At 41.6% G+C, this 27,978-nt stretch overlaps 2 protein-coding genes across 4 annotated transcripts; both read right to left on the reverse strand.

Moving 5' to 3' along the window:
• Positions 1-724: 724 nt before the first annotated feature.
• Positions 725-12,738, reverse strand: zfand4 (zinc finger, AN1-type domain 4). Its single transcript, XM_030069951.1, has 10 exons — positions 12,260-12,738; positions 10,359-10,669; positions 8,091-8,166; positions 7,230-7,297; positions 6,883-7,069; positions 6,303-6,450; positions 4,367-5,602; positions 3,984-4,038; positions 2,132-2,249; positions 725-1,276 (listed from the first exon to the last, which is right to left on the reverse strand). The coding sequence occupies exons 2-10, from the start codon at positions 10,540-10,542 to the stop codon at positions 1,141-1,143; spliced, it is 2,208 nt and encodes a 735-aa protein (XP_029925811.1). The 5' UTR covers positions 10,543-10,669; positions 12,260-12,738; the 3' UTR covers positions 725-1,140.
• A 1,114-nt stretch (positions 12,739-13,852) lies between these two features.
• Positions 13,853-25,270, reverse strand: washc2c (WASH complex subunit 2C). Of its 3 annotated transcripts, none has more exons than XM_030069949.1 (31): positions 25,121-25,270; positions 24,569-24,712; positions 24,198-24,362; positions 23,976-24,044; positions 23,598-23,771; positions 23,285-23,378; positions 23,111-23,172; positions 22,953-23,006; positions 22,735-22,842; positions 22,429-22,513; positions 22,112-22,171; positions 21,873-21,997; positions 21,682-21,772; positions 21,423-21,476; positions 21,117-21,302; positions 20,871-21,025; positions 20,576-20,686; positions 20,337-20,429; positions 20,156-20,257; positions 19,936-20,040; positions 19,508-19,680; positions 19,116-19,236; positions 18,537-18,974; positions 17,934-18,062; positions 17,726-17,827; positions 17,487-17,567; positions 17,169-17,228; positions 16,378-16,605; positions 14,998-15,714; positions 14,691-14,862; positions 13,853-14,556 (listed from the first exon to the last, which is right to left on the reverse strand). In XM_030069949.1, exons 2-31 carry the CDS (start codon positions 24,710-24,712, stop codon positions 14,411-14,413), a joined length of 4,404 nt encoding a protein of 1,467 aa, XP_029925809.1. In that variant the 5' UTR covers positions 25,121-25,270; the 3' UTR covers positions 13,853-14,410. The 3 variants fall into 3 exon arrangements, with proteins under 3 accessions (XP_029925809.1, XP_029925808.1, XP_029925810.1); XM_030069948.1 differs by having other exon boundaries at positions 22,429-22,531; XM_030069950.1 differs by lacking the exon at positions 17,169-17,228 and having other exon boundaries at positions 22,429-22,531.
• Between the last annotated feature and the right edge of the window lie 2,708 nt (positions 25,271-27,978).

The following is a 27,978-nucleotide window of genomic DNA, read 5'->3' on the forward strand; positions in this document are numbered from 1 at the left end:
CAGTAAACATCTGAACTCAACATGTGTGTTCCCACAAATTAAAAAAAAATCTGACAATGGCAGAAGCCATCTCAAAAAAGATGAGTTTTGGATCTAAATGCATGAGCCAGTGACAGACATGTAAGGAAAGACAAACTTTATTTGTTCAAACCCCCATAGATACTATAACAGCATTTAAAGTTTTTGCAACAGCTGCGCAATTTAAAAAACAAACAAAAACTTAAAAAAGATTTTATGGCAACCACCTTACTGTAGACACATCATAAATACCATAACTCCCTCCGCCCTAGTAGTTACTTGATAGGCATACAGATTACAACTGACATTCACACCTACACATTGCATACTTGCTATTTCAAAACTGACCTTTAAATTTCAATAAGTAGTATTTTATAAATAAATAAGGATTTCATCAATAAGTGGATGTACTGTATTTTTCCATAAAGATATTCATTAGTGATGTCAGTAAGTATGTGCCCATATAAGAAAGAAGGGAAGAGGTGCTGAATATAAAAATCTTGATGAAAGACAACATAAACACTTCATAGAGACAAACACAAAGATCTAAGGATCCTTCCTGCAATATGGAAGGTCAAATGTATAAATATGGTAACTCTAAAGTGCATCTCTCAAAGACTTGTCGAATGAAGTCATCTGCAGTCCTAGTTTAAAAAAAAAAAAAAAAGAAAAAAAAAGGCTGGCAAAACTAAAATGTATGTGTTTGAACGTGCAACAGACATTTTTCAAAAACTACCTATATACATGCACAGCTTTTTTTGTTTTGTTTTTCGTTTTTTTTTTTTTTTTTTACAATGGGAAAAGAACTATGGAAATAACTGGAACTGGAAATAAGGATAAAGTTTATCTTCACATTATCCAGAAGTGATAATTAGGTCTGTGCCGTTTTGATTTAATTATTTGTTCACACTTGGCATTTCAGAATTTTTTTTTGTAATTAGTTAAATTTTAAGCAAACTTGGGTGATAAAAAGCACACAGCGGTGATTAAGTTCTTTCTCTCTGCTAGAGAAGACTTAGCAGACTCTTTGTAAATGTTCACTGGTTCATTCATTCATTGAGTTTAACCTGTAGTTCTTCAGATCGTCCCTCAGTTTATAAGTGGAGTGAAGGTTTGTAGGGTCTAGATCTTAGGCAGCTTGGGAGCACTGATGAGGGGGTTGGTCTCTTGCAGGAAGCGGCGTCCAGCACTTTTGTAGTCGTATGTGCAGTCATGGGTCTCTGCATAGCGGTGGGTAGCACAGAAGTTGTTGCCACATCTGAAAGATTTCCATAGTATAAATTTTGGTAAGCACGCATGATACCATCAGATTTCGGTAATGCTTAGGATAAGGACAAGAGGCCAACCACAACTTCTATTACAAAGTGCTGATCTTCTAGCTTTGCCGAGCCCTCCCCTTGAGGAAAACTAGAATATTAAAGCTTGTTAATATAAACTGACATTTTAACTTTTCCAATGGCAAAACATTCCTAGATCTATTATTGGGCTATCTGGCTGAGTTTGTGTGTAAATGACTCCTTCCACATTAGCTCAGTTCTTTCATATCCAAGCTTAAATAGACCGAAAGCCTCCATCCACCCACTTCGTGTTTTTTTTTTTTTTTAAAGCAATATATTGATAAAAAAAAAAATAGAGACACCATTCAAAATATCATATGATCTAAAAATTTTAAGTTTGTGACCACTTTATAATGCAGTAAATTACGTAAGACATAATTTGATCACAGCTGTTCACAGTCTAATTGAATTATTCTCAATCACAGTCATCTGAACGCAGGGAAGCTCTACCATTTAGTCAAATGGCCTGCGTTGGGACATTAAAGTTATAGTTGCATACCATTGCATCAGGCTTCAATGTGGATGCCTCAAGCAAAGCAAGAGAGGGGAAAGTGTTACCGATTGACACTGCAGAGGCAAAATCTTTGATAATACTAATAACATATGGCACAACAAGCAGTGAACAGGGTGATGTTTTCACTGGGGAAACGGTGGAGAGACAAAATGATGAACTAGGAGAAGACAATTTCCTACTAAAGGAGGAGTTAAAGGACATGACTGACAAATGGGGAAGGATTTGAGGTGGGGTGAGGTACAAACGCTGGAGGCACTTGTACCTGCACTCGTAGCTGGTGGCCAGGCCAGTCTTCTTTCCACAAAGGAAGCAGTGCTTGGAGCTCTTCTTCTTGCTGCCTATGGGAGCCTTGACTGGAGGTAGGTGGTATGTCGGAGTGCCTGGCAGCAAAGGAAACAACATCTCTTATCTTCTTTACAAGAACCAGCAAGAAAAACTGAGCAGGCAGTGAACAGTGCGTTTTTTTTTTTTTCTCTTTATAAGTTTCTTGGAATGGACTTGCCTGGCCCTCTCCTCTTCATTATTTCTAAACGGTATCTGCACACACTGATCACAGTTGCACAGTTGCAGGAATTATGGCTAATTTTTGTATCTTTCCTACCTTCAGAAAAAAAGTTTCCTGCCATTCATACAGTATGAAAAACAATTTCCTTGAATTTGAAATTTGCCTGAGCTAAATAATCCATCAGTAACCAGTAATCATGAAGCCTTAATTTGGCTTTGCCCAAGTTTGCTTTATTGTTATTTCATTGTGCCCGAACTTGAGTGTTCTCATGTCAGTGTGTGCATTATGTTCACTTTGCTTACTGGCAACCATTTGCCTATAAACTTTGTCACATCCCTGGAATTTACATTAGGGTCTCTATTAGCTGGGGCCACTTTTTTTTTTTTTTTTTTTTTAAAGATGAAACATGTAATTTGTAGAAAAAACTAATTGCATAAAGCATGAATTGCAAAAGGATGGGAGGAAAAGTAAACAAGATATGGGATATACTAAATGGACTAAAACTGGTATTTTTTTTTCAATCATGTAAGGGTCAATTTGAAAAATGCCTCAAGAAATGGCTTTTCTTCCAGTACCTGTGCTTGTAGCAATTCTAGTAACACATCACAAAATACACAGTTCATTTTCTAAGTCCAAGGTAACACCGGTTTATGTCAGCTTCTAACCATCATAATCGTGTTTGTGGAAGCATGCACCCTGGCTGGTTTGTGAGCTGTGGGGACAGGGGAGCAGGGACAGGCGTAACAGAGCAGATAAAACAGACCAGTCTGATGAAGCAGCTACAGAAAGCTCAGTGTCAAGCAGTGGGGCATGGGATTGGATTTTGAGTTGTGTTGTCCCCTTTAATCTGTTACGATACAGACACACGTATACACCACCAAAGGTTCAACTAAAGACAAGAAAGAACGACTTCAAGTACAACAGCTTCCAGGAATTTAATCAAGAAATAAAAAACAAGCTCCACCTGGGAAATGTGTCTGAACAAGTCACGGAGGCGCGGATACAACTGTCAGTGCACTGATAAACACAGCCATCCAGTGGTACAGGAAAATCAAGTATCCTGACTCATTACTTTGTGTATTGATCCATGTGTGTTTATCTGTAATCTGAGTGAATCGTCAAAGCATATTAATGAGAGACTGAGTGAGTGTGTTAGAGTGCAGGCCTGGTGCCTTCTGCACTTGTAACACACTGAATATTTAAAACTCTTCTGGTTCTTTGTTGTGGCACTCAACAACATGCATTCAAGGCTTTCACATGTCACCATCCTCTCCGTGTATGTACTCACCCTTCAACTATCTGTGATTAAAACTGCTTGGCTGACATGTGCGCATGTCATACTGCTGATTCTAGGTCATATACAGTATCTTCTTAGTGTCTGAACATGCGCAAGCAGCAGCCAACACTGCACCATAGTTCACATAGACAGCACTAAGCACTACGGACACTGCACAACAATACTGAATGTCAGCTTAACAAGTACATGACTCAACGGCAACTCCTGCCAGCTCAACATAATTCATTTATTTGGTAGTACTTTCTGAACTTACAGTGTGTGTGTGTGTGTGTGTGTGTGTGTGTGTGTGTATCAATTTAGAGCTTCACTTACCTATTCTCCTAACAGAAGTGGGGGCTACCCCAGCTGATGCAAGAGTGTTGGTAGCCTGAGAAGTAAACAATATGAAATGTTACAGGTACAAAATCAATACTACTACTGCAAAGCACAACACAAATTAAAAGAAGTTAGAATTGTATCCTGTATAAGCTTGAAGTGTATCTTAAGTACCCTTTAAGTATCAGTGAGACAAAAATTACTTATTATACAGCTGGAGTAATATACTGCTTGTATCCTGTATAAGCTTGAACTGTATCTTAAGTATCCTTTAAGTATCAGTGAGACAAAAATTACTTATTATACAGCTGGAGTAATACACTGCTTGACGATAAAACATTTCTTCTGAACACAACAGTCCTTTCTCCATGTTTGCTCACCATGTAAGAAGCTGTTGCTCTGTGCAAGGGAGACATTTGTCTCATTAGATCATCCTGAAGGAGCATGTTGTTTGGAATGGCGGGTGGCTTAGTGTTTAGGATGCCCTGTCCTGAGGCACTGGCAGTAGGCAATGCCAAAGCGAGTCCCACACTCTGTGCCAGTCCTTCCGTGCTGCTGCTACCTGCAGCCCTTGTAGAGAGAGAGGCCAGGAGCTCAGAGTTGCTCAGAGACCCCAGTGGCTCCTTACAGGCTTGGTTGGCCAATTTAGTGATGCCTCTTGCCTCGCTCTTAGAGATAATCTCCGGCCTCTTGCCAGGCGATTCCACTTTGATACCATGAAGTCGTGGCAGAGAGATGGAGGAGGTAGAGGAGGAGTGAGGGGATGTAGTGTCTGGCTTCACCTGTGCTGAGGGTTGTGCTTGAGGGTTGGGCTGTAAGGAGGAACCAGTGAAATCAAATGGCTGAGGCAGTTGTCGGGTAGCGGTGGATGGAGAGGTGGGCAATGGAGACTGAGAGCTAACATGCAACGAGCTGCTAAGTTGCATCCTATCAGCTCTGCTGGTGAGCCTATCGGTAGTCCCTAGTGTCCAGGTGCTGAGCAGGGAGGGGGAAGAGGGCAGCTGGTGCTGCGCCCCCACCTCCAGGGACTGCAGGCCTCCCTCTAGTTGGGTGGACACATCCAGACTTAGAGGGTCTGACAGTAGATCCCCAAATGGAGCTCCGGGCTGTGTTGGCTCCACCAGTCCAGCAGCCTCCTCCAACACTCCCAGCCCAATTGTGTCCCCTGCAGGCTCAGCTGCATCGAAGGTGCTCTCAGGTTGCCCCCTGGTAGACAGTGGAGGGAGCTGCGGGTACACACAGTCCCTCATCAACCTGGTACTGCCGACGTCCAGCCGCGACACTTTGGGAGGGGGACGGATCTTTGTAAAAGGTGGACATGGCTCCCATGGCTCCTCCTCCTGAAGCATGTAACAGGAAGAGGAGGAGAAAGATGGAGGGATCCTTCTGGTGATTGACAGGTGAGCAGAGGAGGCAGCAGCAGAGGGAGGGGAGGGGGTGACGGATTCTTTGTCTCTGACTGGAGGTAGTTGTGTGTTCGAGTGCCGGGGCTGGTTAATCTGGGGTAGCACACGAAAGAGGCGATGATGGTGTCGTGTGCTAGAGGGCCCCAGGGGGCCACTGCATGGATGGGAGCTGACAGGGGGCCGTGGTTTCAACTTGGCGCACTTTTTAGGCTGGTGGACAGAGGCATAGACACAAGTATAGCAGTTAGATTATACCACATAACTGTTTAAAAGAAGAAGAAAAAATGATGAAACTTCATAATCACAAACATTAGAATACACAACCTCTACAAAGAAATCCAACAAAAACTGTGCTTATACACAATACACACTATGATGCAAAATGCTCCCTGGCTAACTCCATTAAAATCTACTCAGTGATGACTGATGAGTAGATCCTTTTCCATGACATAATTACAAATAAATTAACTTCATTCTATAATTGACGAAAATATGGCAAGACTGCAAGCACTCCAGGAAACAATTATTGTAATTAACTCTTTAAAAAATTCACTAACATACAGTACTCTCATTGATATTTTGGGTAGGCTGTCAAAAGGACCCAGACAGCTCAGAGCAACAGATAAACTGGTCAATCATGAAATACTGTAACTGTAATCTAACCTACTGCAGTGATGCCATTTTTTTTCTCATCTACAATTAATAACATTTATCAGCAGTAAGGAAATGTATTTAACTGAATTCATGCTATTTTAGATAGTGAGTAAGTGACTGACCTGAATCAACGTGAGATGACTACAAATGTGATTAAATTTAGGAAATTTTCATCAACAGAATAAGGAAGTCATAGTGACCATGGTGATTATCTTTAACTATGATGAAGGCTTCTTTAGTCCCTGTAGCTTTCTACCTTCTTGTTGAGGTTCATGTCCTCCATCTTGGCTTTGAGTAGCTTCATTTTGTTCATGGTGATGGAGTTCTCAAGGCTCTGTTGTGCAGCTGCAGAACTCTCCCCATCTTCCTCGTCCTCAGTGTACATATTATACACTGAGCCACCACTGGGAAACATGGCAGACAAAAACACTCGTAATATAAGTGATCTGATAAAACTGCCTTCAAACAACCGTGCCAGAAACAGATGCTACAGCTTCTTGCCTCCCTGGGCAGTGGCCCTCATCAACAAACTATACACCAACAACCTCGGGCACCATAACAGACAATGACACGCTACTGCTGGTATTCAGCTCCCGCACCTAATATCAAACAGTCTACATTAATATACTCAATTCCACACTGTCTGTGTAATTATCAGAATAAACTAATTGCTTTTTAGAGAGTAATTAGTACAATAATGTGATGACAATTTGTAGAAAGTAATGAGACTTTTCTCAATTACTTTTTGGAGTAACTTACTTAACTTATCTGGATGATCAAGGAAAAACAGTAAGTATGCTGAATATAAAACACAGCTAGCATAATCATATGCTCACCTCAAAGGTTCAGAGAGGGGAGTCAGGGTGCCGTCTCCTCTGTCCACCACCCGGAAGAAGTTAAGCTGATCACCCTCACGGTACACCAGGAAAGTCACCTGCTTGTTGGCCAAGTTTTTCTCCCAGCTTTCTTCCCTGGTGCCCTCCATCAGGTCAGCAACATCTTTCATAGAGTCCTCCATGGTCACTGACAGAGGAAGAGAGGGAGTCTGTGGTTATACAAGAGAACAGCATATGTTCCACTCCTGTATTTAGCAGGCCTGTTGATTTACCATGCTTTCTTTTGTTGTATGTCTGGAAATGAGCTACCAATATGGCAATATACTTGTATGTTTGTTTTCCCGCACCTCTCCTGGTGTTGATGGGGCCTCCCCTCATAGCCAAGACCAGCTTCAGAGTGCAGCCCTCTGCAATGCTGCAAATAAACAGGCTGGTGATCAATACAGAAGAAACAGAGAACATTACCCTCATCTCCTTCCCTGGCACTTTCCTTGGCAGTATATGCAAATCAAAAGGGGGAGGGTGACACAATGGTAAAAAAGGTGAACAGCTAAGAGGAACTGATTTACTTTAGAACCCAAGGAGAGAGGACTTGATCTAGAATAAACATCATTCCAAGGGTTGGGATGAGTTCCAGATGAACTCATGCACACGACTGGGAATTCCACTGAAACACCCGTTTTGTGTGAACTGACATTTCATTGCCTGCTCCACTCCCCTGCCTCTAAAATTTCAAAAGCATGATGCCGTGTGATAGGCAAGCTTAGCAGGATCTCACCAGAGGCCGTTCATGTGGAAAATTAAGTGACAAGCATTCAAAACAATACCGCCATCTGCAGCCAGCAGAGCACTGGAGGGGCAAGTCTGCATCTAATAAACTGACAAGCCATGAAGGGGCGAGCTCTCTAAACACAGCCAATATGTTGCTTGTCTCATTCAGCTCTACATCTCTGGCTCATTTAAAACACACTGAATTTAATCAATATTAATTCGGCACATCAGGAAATGCTTTTTTAGAGTAGATGCAAATCAGTGCTAAGTACATTTGGACAAATATGAGCAGCTGGACTGAGGACATAGCATGTCCTCAAACCAACTACTCATAATTGTTTTAACGAGCCTTGTTGTCTTTGTGTTTCTCGACTTGGTGTTAGTGGTGAACTCAAGGACAAAAATAAACTGCAGAGGGTCTGGGGGAAAAGATTTACCCATAGTCATGTAGACAATATTCGTCATCGAGCTCCAGACTGTTCCAGATAAGGTGTTGCTGGGCAACAGGGATACCTTTAGCGATAGAAAGAGAGAGGGAAAAGAGAGAAATCAGCCAAGGTTGAGAGGGAGCTGTTCATGTTTCACAGTCTAAGTTTACCAATCAGGCAGACAGGCAAGATGGAAATACTATCCAGCAGAAGCATCAACAAAGACCACAGAAAACAACTCATGTCTGCCCCCTAAAGACAGACATATATTACTGCTGAAAACAGACAGACAATTTAACAGATGTATTGTCACAACCAAAATAGTAGCCTATAAATCAAAAATTCTACTTGTTGAGGTGTGTCATACAGTGTTGCCTTCCTGTTGTATCAGCCAAAATTAGAGCCCAAAGCTGTTAAGTATGGCAGGTCCTGGGGAGAGATGTATGTCTGCACTGTACCCAAATGTCACTTCCTAGTTCCTACAGCAGCATATGAAGACAAACTGACAAGCCCCCAGTTTTGCTCCAAATCCATATGCAAGTAGGCTGGTGGTCTAATTAAAGACAAGGGCCTTCTAGAGGTATTCCTGCACTGAGATGGAGTGTATGTACTGAGCGGAGGTCTCTGTGCCCACTATGAGCGAACTTGCTGACTTAGTGCTGGAGGTAGGCCAGTGTTTGTGAGTGAGCAGCGGTCTTGTCTTTGTAGAGTGGTAAGACCTATCACACAGGCCTGACTGAAACAGTTCCTATTCATATACACACACAGCAAAGAGAGGACATTCTGTCTGAGACAGAGAATAGCAACAAATAAGACTGATGTGAAGTTCATTCTTTAATTTGATCTCTCAAAGCATCCTCAAGACAGCCAATGTCAAAGTCACAGCCAACAACGAACTGAGTAACGTATTACCATATTAAATTATGCAGCAGACCTAAGAATTATAAATGATGTTAGCAGACAGTGACATCCATAAAACAGCCAAGATTTGACGTGCAGAGCATAGCCTCTGTCACACTTTCAAAAAAATATTTTCATTAACCAACAAATATAAAGTCAAAAGCAAAGCTTTTATTTCAGAGAGGGAGATTTTAGCTGCTATTTGCCAATTTATTTCAGCTTAACATCAAACAAGGTTCATAGTGAGCACAAATGGCCTAAGTGTACATCTGATCTTTCTACCAATGGCATTACAGTTCCAATACAGATTGCCTACCTTAAAAGGTGTGGGAAACTGACTGTTCTGATAATCTTTTGCACTTTAAAAAGGAAAAAAAAAACCAAAAATGTTTCACTAAGTCATAACATAAGTAAAGGCTGGCAGATCTGAGGCAGTTCCACTAGAACAGTTGTCCCAGTTAACAACATGAACAAAATAAAAGCCATGGAAATGCTCAAGATGTAGGCTAATTCTGTAAAACAGACTGTGATGGAGTCTACAAAGATAACATAAATGTCTGGCTACAGGAGCATCTGTTTTATAGAAGCCCTTACTCCGCAGACTATGTGCCTGAACATCTTATTCCTCTAAGTGTTCAATCTCTGCTGAATGCACTCCCAAACCATCCAGATCCAGTTAATCTACAGCTGTATTTTCAGGGCCATTTGGAGCTTTTATAACTAAGATGTGCACCTCAGAAGAATGAATGGACATTACGGCCCAATAAATGGTCAAATTGGCTGGATTTAATATGGCAGGTTGAATATGCAATAGCCCAGAGGAAGTAAACCTAGAGTCCTTGTTTCCTTAGTGTATGAGGTGGCTGATAACAGCTTGCTGGCCTGAAACCTAGTCAGGTCTTACTGGCTGAGTAAATGACATTTTAGAGCAAGAGAAAAAAAAAATTTCCAGTCCAGACATTACTCAATTGCTCTGTTCTTCCAACCTTTGTTGTTCATATGCAAATTTCCAAAACAAATCTAGCAGTCTACATATTATAACTGTGTTCAGTGCATATGTAGTCTAAAATGGCAGTTTCAAAATAACACTTGAGTCCAAAAGCTGATGTTCCTCTTGCATCACACTGCTATTTTCTGATGCTGGTTAATTTTTCCATTACATCAGGTCACAGTATAATTGATAGTTTTGTAGTCCACCTACTCTTGGCTATTATTTGCCTCTGATCTCCTTAAACAGACAAAATAGTACAATATTTATGCTGAAGAAATGCCTTTAAAATTGTTCAATATGAGTATAAATGCCCCAAGTTAGCAGGCACAACTCATAAAAGGCAACTAACAAATACCAAATTATGAGCAGACTTGTGAGTTGTGTACCTTCCAGCCTCTGGATCTTTGCCTTGACTGAAAAAACAGCTTCAAAGGGTGATACACGCAGCTCAAAACAGGTCCCTGTCAGGGTCTCGATAAAGAGCTCCATGGTCTCATAGCATGGGAGCTTGTAGTGGAAAGCTCCAATACTGTCATCATTAAAGAAAGGTGGCTCCTTCCTGTCGGCCATCTTGGCAGGTCAGGAGGGAAGGACTTCAGGGAAAAGGTGAGCTGGGGGGACCGGCCCAAGATGACGGAGAGAGGGATAGGTGCTGCTCACTGCCCTCACAGTGATGCATTGTGCAGGATGACCACAGCTGTGGTTAGGGGAAAGAAAGAGACCAAATCACCAATGTGACCATTTTAAAGCTTTAAATCAGTTAAATTACCCAACCCTCTGCAATCCAATGCTTTAATATAATATAAAAACATGACAGTTGGGAATATTCACACAATGAAAACACATAACTTGCTGATGAGTGTGAGAGAACACAAATGCTTGTAGCCTGTAAATAAGGAGGCCTGCATTTCCATGATGAACACAATGGTCTGAAGCTGAACTGTAGGTGAGAGACTTCACAGCTCCAGAGGTGTGAATGTGCACACCAAGCAAGTGATTCACTCTCTAATGGGTGAGATGGAGGGGAAAAAATGATTCACCAATGAAAAAGGCTTTTAATAAGATGTAAAATGAGGAGCAATTTTTTTCCCACAAAAAGGGGGCATATCAGTGGAATCAGACACGTGCAGCCCTCCCATGAAACATTCAGCACAGCATAAGGCTAAGTTTGTGGTGTCCTGTGCCTGACTACAGTCTTGACAGCTAACTTCTAGGGTGACAATACCAATCATAATCTCTTATATGAGACATGTGCATGAATGGCAGTATCATAAGATCATATGTTTAAGATAGAAAAGGAATTAAGCTATATTTAATCTTTAAAATAATGTCATGCGTTTCAAGTTTCATCTGTGTTTGAGTAAAGGTCCCATGTCTGGTTATCATACACTCATGAATAACAAGAGTTTGTTCAGACATACAATTCTGTGTTGTCACATCACTGTATGGTTCAATTGATATGTACATTTAAAAGAACATGACAAATTGTGTCTCTGCCAATACCCAAAAGGATTTCTTTTCTTGGAGAACATGCTACATTTAATGGCTTGCAAATGATAAACATCCACATCAAGTCTCCATGCTGTAGTTCACAATCGTCCATGCATTTTAGATTTGGAGTGAAGTTGTTCAGGATCACACTTGAGCACCGCTCATGGCAAATACAACTGGCACTTTAAGTGACATTTATCTTCAGTTGGGATGGTATATGGGCCTGATGGGAACGCAAAAAAAACAACAACCACCATCAGCACACCATCACAAAAACTCAAATGCAGAGGATAGGGTACACAGCTCCGAAAATGATGAATGTTGGTGGGGACAAGATGCAAGCTTTCAAGGCCTTTCCAGTAGCCATGCAGAAAGGTAGGAGGGCTATCATTACAGGCCATTCTCTCAGGACAAAGTGTCCATTTTCAAATTAGCCAGGTAGCGCCGACTGTAGACTGAATCGAGTGAAGTTAATATCAAACAGCGTATGAGCGCACCACCTCAGCCGAAGTCCCAGGCCCCGTCGGCGAGAGGAGTGTACGACAACCCAATACAAGTGGGATGGATGGAGATGGCACTCGTTTCACTGCTATTTCAGCGGCTAACGCTAGCAGATAAAGGTCATACAAGCAGTTGATCAGACCACCCAGTCTGACGAGTCTAAACCATGTAAGTTAGGTTAAAATAGGCGCCGTAGCCATTATTTCCGCGGAGATAACGTTACCGAGTGAAGCCCATTTGGTCGACGTTGCTAGCTAACGTTGCCATGTTAGCCAACAACTCAAACAATAGCTACCTTTCTCGGTGGATGGCTAGCGAGCTGCTAGCTGGAGTCCGTCCGGTCCGGCCCTGAATTCCGGTCTGGCTATCGAAGGTTATGTGCAAAACCAGGCAGCATTTCTTCGCATTTAGTCCTAAAAGTAGGAACTAAGCACTGGCGAACTGAGCTAGCTTGTAGGCCGGGGTCGTCGTGGTCTTCTTGTTGGAGACATCATCACACCTGTCAGAAGAAGAGGCTGAACAAAACCTTTATAACCATTTGATTGACACTCGGAACCACCATTGAGCGGCACGAACGGTGAGGCGGAAGTTCCGGGTGGCCAATGAAAACAAGGAGGCGGGACGACAATCCTACCTTTCGTGTCAAAGGGAAAAGTCAACCTTGAGACAAACCAGATCAAACCCAACTGGAGATCCAAAACAAACAAATCCTTTTAACCCACACACGTTGCCGAAAATATGTTACTGTCTAAAAGTAAGCTAATGAACATCTAGACTAGGAAGACAGTATATGCAAAGTAAACACTCATGTGTTTACTAATGTCTTTATCGAAGCATAAATGGCTTGCCATCGTCATTATTTACATTTTAACACTGATTGAATATTTGCGCAAGTAATGCTGGCTGACATATTGAAGCCCATGTTACCCTTGCTGCATCTCCTAATGTGTTGTCTTTTTCTAGGTTCTCCATCTCTTCTTCTTCCTTACCAAGTGTCAGTAAACCCAAGGTACATATTTTACTGGTATTTAGTTAAATGGGTATAAATGTTCAAACCTAAAATAAGTATACTTTATCCTTTTTCCATAACACGTCTTCTGAAGATTTTTTTTTTCTTTTCTTTTGACATACTCAGAGGAGGAGGTTAGCCCAAGGCCCTGTCCCAATGAGACTAAGTGTGTAAAATGTCCTCTGGAGAGAACAGGCTGCAACATGATGCATGCTGACTGCGAGCATTAGCCCGTGACGGTGAGGATATCAGAGAAGTAGGGATGAAGTGAGGAGAGTGAGGGTATCTAAATTTAGATACCCAGTTTATCAGTCTCACATAAATCCTTATAGTGCAACTTTATAAAATTTAGTAACTACGGGTTCAAGCATAAAAATATTAGATATCATCTTAAAACAAAAGCAAAACAAAACATCAAAACAACAACAAAAAAAAAAAAAAAAAAAGGAAGAGGGAGGGGGTGTAATAGGAGAAAAGTACAGATAAGTTTTGGTTTACCTTAAAATGATCAGCAACTGGAGGTTCAAGTTTATCCACTTCATCACTGATGGAGATATGAAATCTCCATGAAAAGCAATGAGGTGGGCTCTGTGAGCTCGACTTGAATGCTGATCAGACTGCAACTTCAACATCATTTTTCTAACATATCTGCAGCATATTTTCACACTACCTGAATCTTAATTATCTGACGAAGGTGTTTAAAACAAACAAACAAACAAACAAAAAAAAAAACAGTAATCTAAAACGCCCTCCCTCTGGAGCGGGCCTCCTCCGCCTAACAGGCAGTTAAGACACTGATCAGTATTCATGTGTAGACTGAAGCTAGATGGTTACTTCAACCAAATTAATTTTAAATGATCAAGCACATTTCAGATAGCATAAAATATGTTTCTTTTTAGTTAAAAATGAATTTCCTTTTCATCACAGCCAGAGTTAAGAAATGGATGAATTTCATATTAATAAAAAACATTGTCAAAATATCTAGAACAGTAAGTAAACACATTAATCTCTCAGAACTATGATATGGCACAAACTTAAAGACATGGAATCTCATGGAATCTCGACATGGCAAAGCCAAAGGACAAACAAAGGGTATCTTCAAAATAAACAAATCATTTACTGTTAATTTCTGCAGGCCTTGAGGCTAAGCATATAGTATGCTTATAAAGTGCTATCACGTATATTAAATAAGGACAAACAGTATTTAATTTTTGTTGTTACATAATCTGATCTGTTATTGAGATGATTTTGGAAATGCTGTTGGAAGTTGATTGAAATCACGTTCATATGCTCCTTTAATTTCCTTCCAAAAATAAGCCACAGTATTTGTATGAATAAATAGTCTATCAACAGTGTATTGGATGTCCGATCCTTCAGCCATTGAAATGACAAAAGAATTACTCCACAACTGTACAAATCTGGCTGACCAAAAACCGTTCAGTTCCCACCGAGAGCATTAAGTGGATCGTCAAAGATGTTGCCCGAGTCTGCCGTGGCACTGGTGTCCTGCGATGGCGGGGTTTTCTTTGATTTATGGGGAGTCTTTGTCACTGGTTTTACAGTGCTTGATGAGAAGATATCATCTTTAGAGAAGAGAAAAGGGGACAGAATTGTCTGTTATACAGTGACAAATTTAAAAGATATCAGTTCTTACCAAGCCACACAATACACAATGCAAAGAAAGACATCTGCAAGTGTAATTTTGTGAACCGCTTACCCATATCATCATCAAATATTGACTTGGTCTCCCCCTTCTTCTTGGACTTCTCTTTTGGTCTTGAAGTGGTTGTCAGATCAGCAAAAATATCAATGTTGTCATCAAATAAACTTGCATCAATAGTTTTCTCTTTGTGCCTCTTGTGAACTTTAGGCACAGCGGCTACTTCATCCTGGGAAAAGAGAAATTCAGCTAATGAGAGAAACCAGGACGTGTATTTTAAGTACTTAGCAAGAACAGACATATTTGCTTGCTGAAATAGACAACCTTGTTGGCACTGCTCATATAAATGTGATAAACGAAGTACCTGGAAGATGTCCTGCTTGGAAAAACTACTGCTGCTCTTGGTGTCTTTACTGGCTGTGGACGTAGGGGTGGAGCTGTTGCTCACTCCAAAAATATCCTCTTCATCATCATTATCTTCTTCCATAAAGGAGGAGGCCTTAGCTTTCTTGGTAGCCGATTTTGGCTGGACTCTCTGGAAAAGGTCATCGCCATGGTCATCAAAAATGGACGGAAGCGTACTTTTCTCTTTGTCTTTCTTCAATGTTGCGCTGCCGCTGGCCTGATCTTGTGCAGTTTTTGTAATGTTTCTAGAGGAAGGTGTGGTTTGTTTAGTGGCTGAGGTGGCTCCGAAGAGACTGTTAGAGCCAAACAGGTCATCCTCATCAGAAGAAGGCAGCACCTGGGTTTTGCTGCTCCCCTTACTGGAGTCTTTCTTTTCACTGCTTGTGGATACTGGCAATGTGAGGACAGAGGGTCTGGGGGAGATTTCAGTGAACAGAGGTTGAGAAGGAGAGGAGGCGGGCAAGGCAGTGGTTGGGGCAGTGTTACGTGGTGCTGGGCTGGCCAAGTTCGGGCTAGGCTTGCCTGGGGTAGGTACGCCTACATCAGACAGATTGGGGTTTGGTCCAGGCATATCCTCTCCCACGCTTTCTTCTTTCTCATCCATAGATCTCTGGGCTGCTAGCTGCCTGGCTGCTCTGGACTGGGGCCTCCGGCGCATGGAGCCTTTAGCGCGGCCCTGGTTATGAAAAGATATATACTCACAATTATCCCTGAATTTACCAAGCAGCAATGCAGTGGAAAAGTTACCATGAAGACTCTAGAGAACAGGCTCTTTTCACGCTTTGTATTGACATCTGTCTCAGGTCATAAGATCACATTTGGACAGCAGAGAAAGACGTTCACATGTGAGATTATCATGGGTGTCCAGTGACCACCTTGTGATCGGACTTAGTGACAATATGGGATATACAGTATGTATGTAGACATGTTTTTCCCAATATTCCCCATCCATCCAAACCCCATCCCTATCTCTGACCCATTGACAAAGCAGCTCTGCCCAAGACACTGCCATCTCTATTCAAAAACAAACTTCAAATATGATTTTCACCACCAACCATCTGCTCTATTTTAAACGCTCCTTTCTTGTACAAAGTGATGAGGCAGTCCCTCCGTATTGTCAGGGATGCATTGGAGCAGATTAGCAATCACATGCCTTAACTGACCACCTCTGAAGGTGCTTTGAGAGATTGGGCCACAATGCATCTCCAAAGGCCTCTGCTCCTTGTTCCTGTCTGTGCTTTGTGCTGTCAACTTAAGATTGCATCACCTGAGAAGGATGTTAAAACCAAGTGTGAACAGGGTCACAGTAACATTGTGCTCATGGACTCCCAATACCCACCTTGTTGGCGCTCTGCAATGCAGTGACCTGCACTGGGGTGTCAAAGCTCACCCCACCCTCACTGTCTGTGTGGGTCCCTACAGGTGTTGTCACAGGGCTGGGGCTCAGGCTGGAGCTGGACACCCCAGAGGAGGAGCCAGGGGCCTGGCCAGGAAGGACACTTATAGCCCCTGGCATACGGGGGGCAGCACCAGGTAGCAAAGTACTGGGGTTGATCACCAGATTTGCCTGAATGTCAAATAAAAGTGTCAAAATAACAAATGCACGCATTAAATATATTGTAAAGGCTAGAAAGAAAGCATGAGCACTAACTAGTGATGACTGTTAAAGCAGTGTGTCTGTAATTGGAGCTGAATACAAACTACACACATGCATTTGCCTCAAAACTAATGACATAAGTTAACCGTCTCTACTCATGCAGTTTTACATTTTGATCCCAAGCAGCCGATCATTCAGTGGAAAACAAGAACCCAGTAAATGTCAATGGAAGAAATGCAAGAATAAGATGTATGGGCAATATATAATGAAACTGAAAGAAAGCGAGAGCAAATGTTTTCAGTTCAGCAAAATCAAATCAAAACAGCAGTATCTTCATCAGTCTGACAGCCATGTTATCTGAGCAAAGCTTCTAGGTCAGAGTGTAGAAGCTCAGACATTTTTGCTTCAACAAAGAGCTTCCAAGAAACATTACAGAGAGGAATATGAAAGCTTTTTCAGAAGGAATAAAGGAGTGAAATGTCAAAAAGAAGTCTTTGAGCCTTTGATTCAATAATGATAACAAAAAAAATTACTTGAAGTTTTCCAATCCTTGTGGAGGGATCTTTTGGTTTAACAGGGCTTGATGCAGGCTTCTGTGCGATTAAACACAGCAGGTTCAGGATTAACTCCAATAAAAGCATTTATTGTGTTCACCTATAACCAACCCCTTTGATGAATTACCTTATTTCTTGTCAACAACAAACAAGGGGGGTAGAAAGTTGTATCAGTGAAAAACCAGCAAAAACAATTCTTAAATCAATAACATATGGCCATGCAAATGCATGGCTCAGAGAAACAAAGCAGTCCATAATATTATTTGGAGCTACAACATATGTTTACAGTACACTTACTTCAGTCTCTGCTGCAGATGCTGAACTTGTAGGTTTCTGAGGTGCTGCACTGTTAGGTTTACTGGGCTTCTCTGCTATTTTCTGAGTATGGAAATCAAAGGGGAAAACATGAAAGAGAGTTGAAAGTTCTCCCTCTGGCGCCTAATCTATCATAGATTTCAATTACTATTTCCAGGGATCTGATTTTCTTTGTAATGTTCTAATCCAGCTAATCATCAACAGAATCACTGAATTATTACCGGAGGAGGAGCTTTGGGTTTGATGGCGCTGAAGAGGTCATCCTCATCATCATCTGCAAACAGACTTGGTGCTGCTGGCTTCACTGAGCTGAGCTTGGAACTCTAAATACACAAAACAATGCACCAGGACACGGAATGCAATAGAGTAGCATGTGTGTGTTACACCTACAAACAGACAAAAACAGATGCATGTGCCTGTCTGACTCACCGCAGCTTTCCCTGAGGTGGCAAAGAGGTCTACGTCTGGGTCGTTGTCCTTCTGTTGTGTCTGACTGAACAGCAGTTCCTCGTCCTGGAACACACCTGTGCTCTTTGTCCGTTGCCGCTCCTCTGTAGCCTGTAAATAAAGCACACACACATACACTTTAATGCAACCTTTAACCATTAATACACACTTTAATACAATCCGTGCTTCATCTGGATTTTTGGTTGATGTGGGCGCTGAGGGTAATTTTGATTCTGAGACTCAGATTTGCCTCTAAACAAATTCCTGCATCAGTTCCAATAACTGTTTTAGTTAAAAAATGGTTAGTATTTGGATATTTATATCAAGATATGTGGCCAACTGTGCTTAAATTTAATTTTTTTCTAGGAATGGGCTGGCCAGTAAAGCTTAACGGCGCACTCCAGTCACATTCACACATTCCAAACTGGGACTGGTGAGTACTGCAGCTGAATCTATTTTAACACTGAGTAAAAGGGCAGCGCATTTTTGCGAAGCTGAATCTGGTAAATGTATTTGCACCTGCGTGCAAATATGGAAAATAACAGTGTTCAGAAGTTTTGTTGAAATCCCCATAATCACACAAACCTTTAGTGTGTTTCTGGCAGTGGGTTTACTTGGCATGAAAATCGGATCATTCCAATCTGTGTCCTCCTCCTCATCATCACCATCAAACAGACTCACAGTGCTCGGTTTAACTTTTTCCTCCTCCTTCTCCTCCTTTTTAGCATTAGCTGCACTGTGTGCAGACAGAAAGTCACCGCCGTCAGCTTCATCCAACGGACTCTTGGTCTGCTTGCTGGCGAGGACATTGATGCCTCCAAAGAGACTGACTGCTCCAACGGGTTTCTTTTTAGTTTCACTACTATCTGATGATGATGATGAAGGGAGCTGCGCCTCGGGGCTTTCTGCCACTGGCTTTTCCCGCTCTGAAGGCTTTTCCTCTTCTACTCTCTCAGAAACCGAAACGTCTTCTGGCTGCACTGCGTCAAACAGGGAGGCGGACTGGGAGGCCACAGTGGTGGTCTGTAGAAAACAGTTAAGAGATTTTAATTTCGGGTTGCAAGATAATGTAGTTCAAATCATGTCACAAAATAATTCTCAAATTAAGTTATAGAGCTATTTTTGGACTTGCATCCTGCTTAAAATCTATTTTAGCTCACTCACTTTTGCAGTTGGGGCTGTAGTGGTTGTGGTGGCAGCAGGTTTGATGCCAAAGAGGGATCCTTTATCTTCATCGTCACCTTCATCTTCAAACAAGAGAGCGACTCTCTGAGGCTTCTTTTGACTGTATTAACAACAGCAAAAGCAAGGGTAAATAATATTGTTTGGCATTAATTACACAATACACAACTAAAAAACAGATCCCTGCTACCTGTAAAAAGGAAAAGGAAAGTTGTACAAATCCCAACAGATTTTGTATGTACAATCAATAAGAAGTACACTTTTGAATATATATTCCAATTTGGGTGATGGTATCCTGAATTCACAAAACTTATATATCCTCCAAAAAATCCATTGCTTCCCTTTGTCTCTCGCATACCATGACAACTTAATACCTTGACTCTTTCGTTGTAGCAAAAAGGTCATCATCCTCATCATCATCAAAGAGGCTGCCTTTCTGAGTTGTTTTGGCACTGGGGAGACTGGAGGGGGCGCTGACACTAGGTTTCATCCCTCCTGCCTTGGTCTCCAGCTTCCCTGCACTGGGTTTGGAGTTTATCCACTGGTCCTGCCATTCACACATTCCAATAAACAATGTATCATAATGAATTTTCAGACAAAGAAGTTACAAAAAAATATTATTTTCTGTGGAGAATAATGAGCTTAGTTCATTTTGTGTTAGGTTTGTCTTACATGAACTGAGTCACTAAAAAAGAGGGCAGATTTAGCTAAATAAATACATAAATAAATAAAAGTAATGGAATGATAAATAATGAAATAATGAGAATATGTGTGAGGAAAGGACATTTTTGTATTTTCATACCTCATCATCACTGAAGAGGGAGCTGGATACAGTCTTCGGCTGTGGTGTGGAGGCTTTAGCTGGGTTAGGTTTTGGTTTTGGTTTAGCTGCAGATGCAAACAGATCCTGCGAGGTGAAAAAACAGAATCATAGTGATGCCTTTACCGCAAAAACAAGCTTAACCTGCTTCACTTTTGGTGAGACATGTCAAAACATAACTCCGTGTATCTATCATGTTCACCTCTTCCTCCTCATCATCAAACAAGGACAGCGGGGCCTTGCTGCTTTTGCCCTGGCTTGTAGGTTCAGGCTTGGACTTGCTCTTGGGGATGGTTGGAAATATCTGTGAGGAACAAGCACACGGGCACAAATATCATATCAATATTATTACTTTGATTACCTATGACGCTTAAGAGCCTTACTTGTGCGTCTTCGTCATCAGAAAAGAGGCCTCTGGTCTGAGGTTGCTGAGTCTGATTAGTCGAAGTCTTCCCAAAATCTGGTGCCGGCCCGTTCTGAAACGATGAAAAAAATAAATGAGAACAGCTTTCTAACCTTTTTGAATGAGTGAGGTATTATTCCTGAATGAGAATATTGGTATGATTACCCCCAAGGGGAATAAAACTAGGTCAGCAAGAGTTAGACCATAATCTATTCACACCTCCTCTGATTTCTCAGACTCCTCGCTGGTAGACGGCTGACGTTTTTTCAGGCCCTCAGTGAGCAAATTTTTGGTCCCCGGGCCAAACATGGAAATAGCCCCCGCTGGCATCTAAACACAAGAATCCATTATCGTCAGCATAGAAACTCTTCACTACAAGAAATGGAAAAGGCACGCTCACTGCCAACATATCAACATGATTATGTGATGATTAACACCAGAAAACCTTATTCTTACAGGGCTGAGAGGACGTCTTTATCAGGCCAAACGGTTTAAGATACATGTTGATTTTTACCTTTTTCTCAGGGGGTTTCGTCTGCTCATCCACTGCCTCCTTCTTGCTCTGAGTTGGAGGCGGGGAGCTGTAGTTCTCACTGAATATGTCACCATCCTCATCGTCTTCATCAAAAAGGTCTATGGTCTTACTGGGTTTGGGTTTCTCCTGACCAGCTGAGCAGGAAAAAAAACATGGTTGTTTACGAGTAAGGCTCTTGCTTGGACCTGGACTGAAGCACATGAGGGCCGATTCTCACTCACTTACCAGGACTGGACTTTTTCAGGCTTTTACCAGTGAAGAAGTCATCATCGTCATCGTCATCAAACAACCCACCAACTCCTCCTGCGGGCACCTGTTTGGGGGCGGCCTCGGTTTTGGGTTTGACTGGCGTTCCATTCTCTTTGCTCTCTACTGAATCCGAGTCATTTTCTGAACTGAACAAGCTGTTATCTGCAGGAGAGAGAGGCGGTGATTTGATTTGGTTGGAATGCATTGAAGTTTGAGTTACGGTGATTTATCAACAGATGAGGGAGTGGCTCAGCATTCTCACAAGTAAGTAACTGCTCGTACCTGGGAATACTGAGACAGCACCCGATGGAATCCTCTTTCCAGGCTTGGCAGATTCTAGCAGAGGAAAGGAAAGTGAATAATCCATCTAACAAAAGCACAACTGAGAGCAATGTCAGAGTTCATATGGAGGGAACACTGTAGTTAATCTTTGAAAAGCAATATTTATTCAAAGCCATGCACACTAGCAGGGTGGTTTGGTGGTTAAACAGACTGTCTGGTGTACTGTATGTGTGCAGCTCTTAGAAGGAGTTTGTCTTACCTGTGGTGTGAGCAGTGTTTTTTGTACTTTCATTCAGTGCTTTCTTTTCTTCAGATGCAGGATGTTTTGGTGCCTCAGAGAAAAGATCACCCTGAATGTCATAAAATCATAAAACAGGGGTCAAACTGTGACTCTGATTCAGAATTTCTGGAATATGAAATTTGAATATGAATTGGTGGAGTTGAACATACCTCATCGTCATCGTCAAACAGGCCCTTCCCTCCACTGAAGAGGCCACCTTTCCCTCCAAACGGGGAGAAGTCATCATCATCCATCTTTGGTGGCTTGAACATGTCATCACTGTCATCTTCAGCTGCTGTTACCATGTAAATAAACATGACTGAACATCATTCTGCACACGCTGAGACTGCTTTGCAAAGTAATTAAAGAAGATTCTTTGAATCCGAGTGATGATGAATGAGTGTCCTACCCAGTGGCTTTGTAGGCTTTGGCTCTTTCTTGCCCTTACTTTTCTTCTTAGATGCCAATGCTTCCAAGGCATGACATGACAGAAAAATAAATAAAATAAAATAAAAATAAAAAAGTCATGATCATGCACATGCAGTGGTCACACCCATCAGCGACAACTCTTTCAATGTAAAGCTCAATGACAAGCCACAGGATATTGATGTTGACTTTTCATTAAAATTAAATATGAAGCGTGAGGAACAAAAAATAAACATAATAATAATAAATGATTCAAAGTGAAATTCTTCTGTTGGCTTGCAGTATATAAGACTGACTTACATGCACGATCTCCCTCTGGTTTGCTGACTGGCTCGCCTTTGATTCGAGCCGCGAGCTCATCAGCAAAGGACGATGGGCCTGCGTTCTGAATGTGACACAAAGACTTACATGAAGAAAGAAGAGAAACAGCAAACATCAACGTTCCCTCTTGTAACAAAGTACACACTTGCATGACTTAAGACTCAGATCAAAAATAAAACACTCACATGTCAAGGTTTCAACTACTATGGTTAATATATAAAGCAGCTATCTTCCTTAATTCCCAACAGTCTCTGTGAGCTAACACATCAGTGATGACCAGCCTACCTTTTTGTCATCATCATCATCATCATCATCGTCCTTGTCTGATTCTCCAAATATGTCAGAATCCTCATCCTCCTCTTCATCATCCTCATAACTCAACATGGATGACTTCTACAAGGACGCATGGAGGCCCAAAATCATACATTTGTTTACAGTGACCAAAGCTGAATATCTAATCTTTGATCCTTGGTTTGCCAAAGAGAAACTGAAATCTGGCTGACCTTTTTAATATTGCCGTGACCTTCCTCCTCTTGGTCAAAGTCCTCATCTGAGTGCTGTTGATAGAGGTAGCATAAGGGTTTTACAATCCTGTCTTAAAATGTGAATTGAAGGACTGGACAAATGGTGTGACAGATTTTAAAAAAAACACAGGTCTTACAACTGCATCTTTGCCGTCATCGCTCTCGATGACACTGTCTCGATCACTATCGATGGACATTTCTGCAAAAGGCATGAAAATAATGTAGATACATGAGGAAAAAAACAATTTGCATGGTGTGAGTGTTGTCATGTGCTGGATAGTGCCTTTATGACGCTGCTGAGGGTGCATTACCATCACTAGAGAGGTCACCAAGTCCAACATCGTCTTGCTCCATGAAGGCCTGGGAACCAATTAGATATGGCAGGGGCCTGTCTACATAAAGGTCCTGAGAATGGGCACAGAGAGTAAAGCACATTAGAATTCATAATTCTTAAGGATGCATCTTTGCCACTTACATTTCTGCTTTAATTCTCTATTTGGGAAGGAATGCTTCATTTGGTGTGGGCCTATTCAATGAAAAAATAAAAATGCTGCCGATACAAATCAACAGCGCAGTCTCCCTCAGTGGTTTATTTCATCTTTCCTGCCTGAAGATTAAAAGCACCTTGGGCTCCAGGATGGCCTCCACTTTGTCTGTAGCCTCCTCGTCCTCTGAGTCAGAGTTTCCTGCTTTGATATCGAGCTGCTCAAAGGCCGAGTCGAGCACTCTCAGGCCATAGTTCACTGCTTCCTGCATTTTAGGAATCAACTCTGCCTCTTTCTGCTCCCGAGTCTTCTCCTGAGGGAAAACACATGACAGTGAAGGGGATTTAAGTGACTTGGACTTAAGCAGTGTATTGCGTTTATTGATGTTACTACTTTGGTCACATAATTTCAAGAACAACAACATTCAAGTGAATTGTTCAGGGAGTACTGCAGTGGAGATCTATGTTGTTTTCTCTCCGGGAAATAATAAGGGGGAGCGAGGCTGAATTGTTTCTACCTGTTCGGGCTGTTTCTCCAAAGCTTCAGCCTTGGGTAAAGGCTCCTCTACCTCTTCATCATAAACTCTCTGATACAGGACACAAAGAATAAATGCACTTGTTACCATAGAACAACAAGATCAGAAATTTGCAATACCTAAGTAAAATAGAATAGACATAATATATTACCTACAGTTGCAGTATAAGTCAAATTACATGCTAACAAAGTGATAATACTATACATTCTCGATGAATTGTGTGTTGGACAGCATGAGGAAGTCATTAAAGACAGAATGCAAGCAGCTGTCTGTGGCCTTGGTGTCACGGATCAGACTGTCCAGTTGCTTCTCGATCTCGTGGGTCTTCGACAGCATTCTCTGCGAGAAGTCTTGGAGGAAGAGGAAGAGCTGCAAAGAGGTGTAGCACATATATCGAGTCAGACATGGTTGCAGGTTTTATTTTGTCGACCTCAAAGCAGACCTTGTTACACAATCTTCTCAGGTAGTGAGGTTGTAACAAAGGTGAAAGCAGGTAGTTAAGAAAGAGGTTATGGTGAAGTGTAGAGTTGGCTGGGCTGTTTTACTGAGGATGATGTTTCTGGTTTCTGTCTTACCCCTGAGTCTGCTGCCAAGGACCAGTTGGCACTCGTTTGTCGCATCTCCTCTAGGGTCCAGGGTCTTTCCCAAATCTGAGCATCTTTCCCCATGTGGTTACTCTGGCTCGGCCCGTTCGCCATTTCACCTGGCAACCCACTCATCTGCAGTCAGATCAGAGGTTATTGCTGATGTAATTATTTATTTGCAGAGGCAGCTAAGCAGATGACATCACTAAGCCTAAACTTATTTAATGTTTCACTGCTCAACTGAGCGACACAACAAGCTAGTTCATGCTAAAGCAACACATGCCTGCGAAAGACAGAAATGCCTCTCAGTATACAAATAAAGTCGTCGAAATGCAATGTCGTTCAACTTGATTTCACAATCAGCCGGATTTTTACTCTGAGACTGCAGCAAGAGAGAGCGAGGACTGGCTGCTATTTGGCTAACTAGCTAAACTAACTAGATAGCTAACAGTGTAACGTTAGCTATCGTCAACGCTAGCTAAAGCTGCTCAGCAAAAGACATAATAACCTGTTGGTCCGACATCTGAGTGGTCTAAAGCTTACCTTCAACTCTTCTGGTCAGCTGCGCTCCGCGGTGCTAAACTATGGTCAGAAACGACGTAAAAATGCGATCGATTATGGTGTATTTGGCCTTTTCCTCATTGGTCGTCTGACAGGTCAGCCATGTTCTGTCTGCAGACAGTCACCTGACTCGCGTTGCCTAGCAACGCAGTGAAAGTGGGGCGGAGTGATGATCGAGCAGAGGAGAGGAGCAGACAGCACGAGCTGAGGAGAAACACACGCTGAGCACAGGTGCAGGTATCACTGTAAATAGGCGGCCTGTACCTGAAATACATTTTTAATAAACCCCTTTCTGCATATGTCTACGCTATTTAGCATTTTGAAACTTTGTGAAATAGCCTACAAACACTGACTCACCCCAAAACATCATCATCAACAACAACAACAGCAACAACAACAACAACAACAACAAGAATGACTATTTATATTATTCATTCATTTAATGGCATTAATATCCTCTTGAACAATTGTTTCACCACGCTCACTTTGTGCACAGATTCCCATGTCCATTCATCCTCTATCTCTAGCCTTTGAAGTTGCTCACTGGATCAGTTACATTATTGCACTATGTACGCACATGACACCTACCGTAGAAAATATACTGAGTTATACATCCTTCAGAGTCTGGCCCTGTAAAACCTAAAAGACAAGCAGATGAAAGATGTAGTATCTAGCAGTCCATTTACAAAGAGTACAAGTGAAAATGCTCAATCACAAAGATGCAAAAAGGCATTGTTCACTTATTTCAAATTTGTGAATCTGGCATTCACTGAGGGCAATGAGACCTCTTACTTTCAAGGAAGAAGAGAAATTGTATTTCTTCACTATCTTGAGTATGACTATCACAAGATTATGGTCTGTCAACATGCATGGAAATATGCCGCCCAATGGTATTATAATATAGCATAAATGTTGTGTATATCTGTCTTAGTTTAAAAAAGTGAGCAGTGGACATGAATGGAGGCTGGATGAATCCAGGTGACAAATGAATCTTCACATCCAATGGAAATAAAAGAAGTACAATCCAGAAATAAAAGTGGTACTTTTATCAAATGCAAAAACCCTCCCTCATCATCTGTATTTTCTCACTTAGACAGTGGAAAAGTAGACATTCTGCGAGACACAGGAGAGAAGACCTGGACGTGTGAGTTTCCACAGGCGGAGAACTTGAAGTCTAACATCTCTAGACACAGAATGCCTTAATTAGTGTCTAAATGTCAGTGTCGTAGCCATGTCAACAAAGTTTTGTCAGTTTCACAAAGGTCATGTCTGTGTCAAATGCATATTTACATGTCATATTAAAAGCAAGTTTGTTTGAATTGCATCTCCAAATTGTAGATTTCAGATTTTGCTTCCTTGTGTTTCAAGGCACACTCAAAAATTCTAACACAGAGCTGTTGTATGTCAGCAGTATGTGTTTTGCAAGGCAAATTTTCATAGCCTGTTTACAGGAAGGCCATTACTGTTAGCCAACCATATATTTAGCATAACATTGACAAGATTTGCCATCTATACCTAAATCAAGTCCCAACTTTAAATTCCAGTCCTCAGTGTGCATGTCCAGGTCAACATTGCAACACTGAGGGTTACATCCCCCACAGCTTCCTGGGGGTGAGTCCTGTTTCCAAAAGATCTCTTAACATGACATCACTGTGAAATACACTATGTGGACAAAAGTATTGGGACACACCTCCAGGACATGATGGCTAGAAAACCCCTGAGTCAAAGGACGTGACTGAGGTATGTTGCTGCCCTCTGCTGGACACAAAGTCGAGTGATCATGCCAAGAAGTAGAACTGTAGTAGAAATGAAGCTACAGCAGAACAAGTCTCAGAAGAAATAACACATGAAATGTGTAATTATGTGCATCCATAGACAATGTTTTTTTTTCCATACAGATGAAATATCTTTTAGCATCAGAGACAAAACAATGCAGACGCTCATCTTGTGGTGTTGCTTTGTGACAGACTACACTGAGTTTCATATGATGTGCAACTGAAAATTAAATATTGACATTTGATGACTACTGGTAGAGAAAATGTAACACCTCTACCCTGCTGTGCCCTCCTCTGAACTGATGCCTGCTCTTCAGGTGTGCGCTTCATACTGAAAGTAATCACAGAACACACAGACTCGGAAGACTACTGTCAAGGGCCCATTTTTTAAATTTTATTTTCATTCATTTTTCATGCTTTTGAGTTCTCACTTGCAAATTGAAGTTACTAAACTTGACCTGTTGCATTTTACCTTGTGGTCTGTATTCTTTCATTTAAGGTTATTACAGTCTCTCTCCTTTAGTTCCCCATGGAGTTTTCAGGGCTGAAATATACACTCAAACTGTCATATGGCAAAACCCGAAAGATCTCTGGCTTCTAACTTGCCTCCCATCTGCTTCCCAAATGGTTTTGCTGCATTCCTTGTAGCCATGCATGTGCTATAGTATTTTAAAGGAGATATCATATGAAGACTGAAAATCCCATCCTGGACAAAACAACTTGCCACTGGAACTGTGTCACTTGTGTCACCCTGGATATAATGATTTCACATGCATGCATCAATGTGTTTTATTGCACACACATTTAAAAATGGGATGTGCTGGGTTGCAGTGGGCCTGCTATTACTGCTGCTGCTACTAAGGACTGTGACCAGAATACTAGTAACTTGATTAGAATGAAATCATTACTTTAGTATTAGCTATATAAAGTAACATATGACTGATTTCTGCCCCGCATAACATTGTGTTGAAATCCCATGTTAGATGAGATAATCTTATCATCGTTGGGCTCTTTGGTGAAAATCTCAGGAGTCAGGTTCCCATAGCCAGCATCAGTAGGCATGTA

The sequence above is a fragment of the Myripristis murdjan genome, chromosome 15 (genome assembly GCF_902150065.1).
Source record: "Myripristis murdjan chromosome 15, fMyrMur1.1, whole genome shotgun sequence".
In the NCBI taxonomy this organism is placed as follows: Eukaryota; Metazoa; Chordata; class Actinopteri; order Holocentriformes; family Holocentridae; genus Myripristis; species Myripristis murdjan.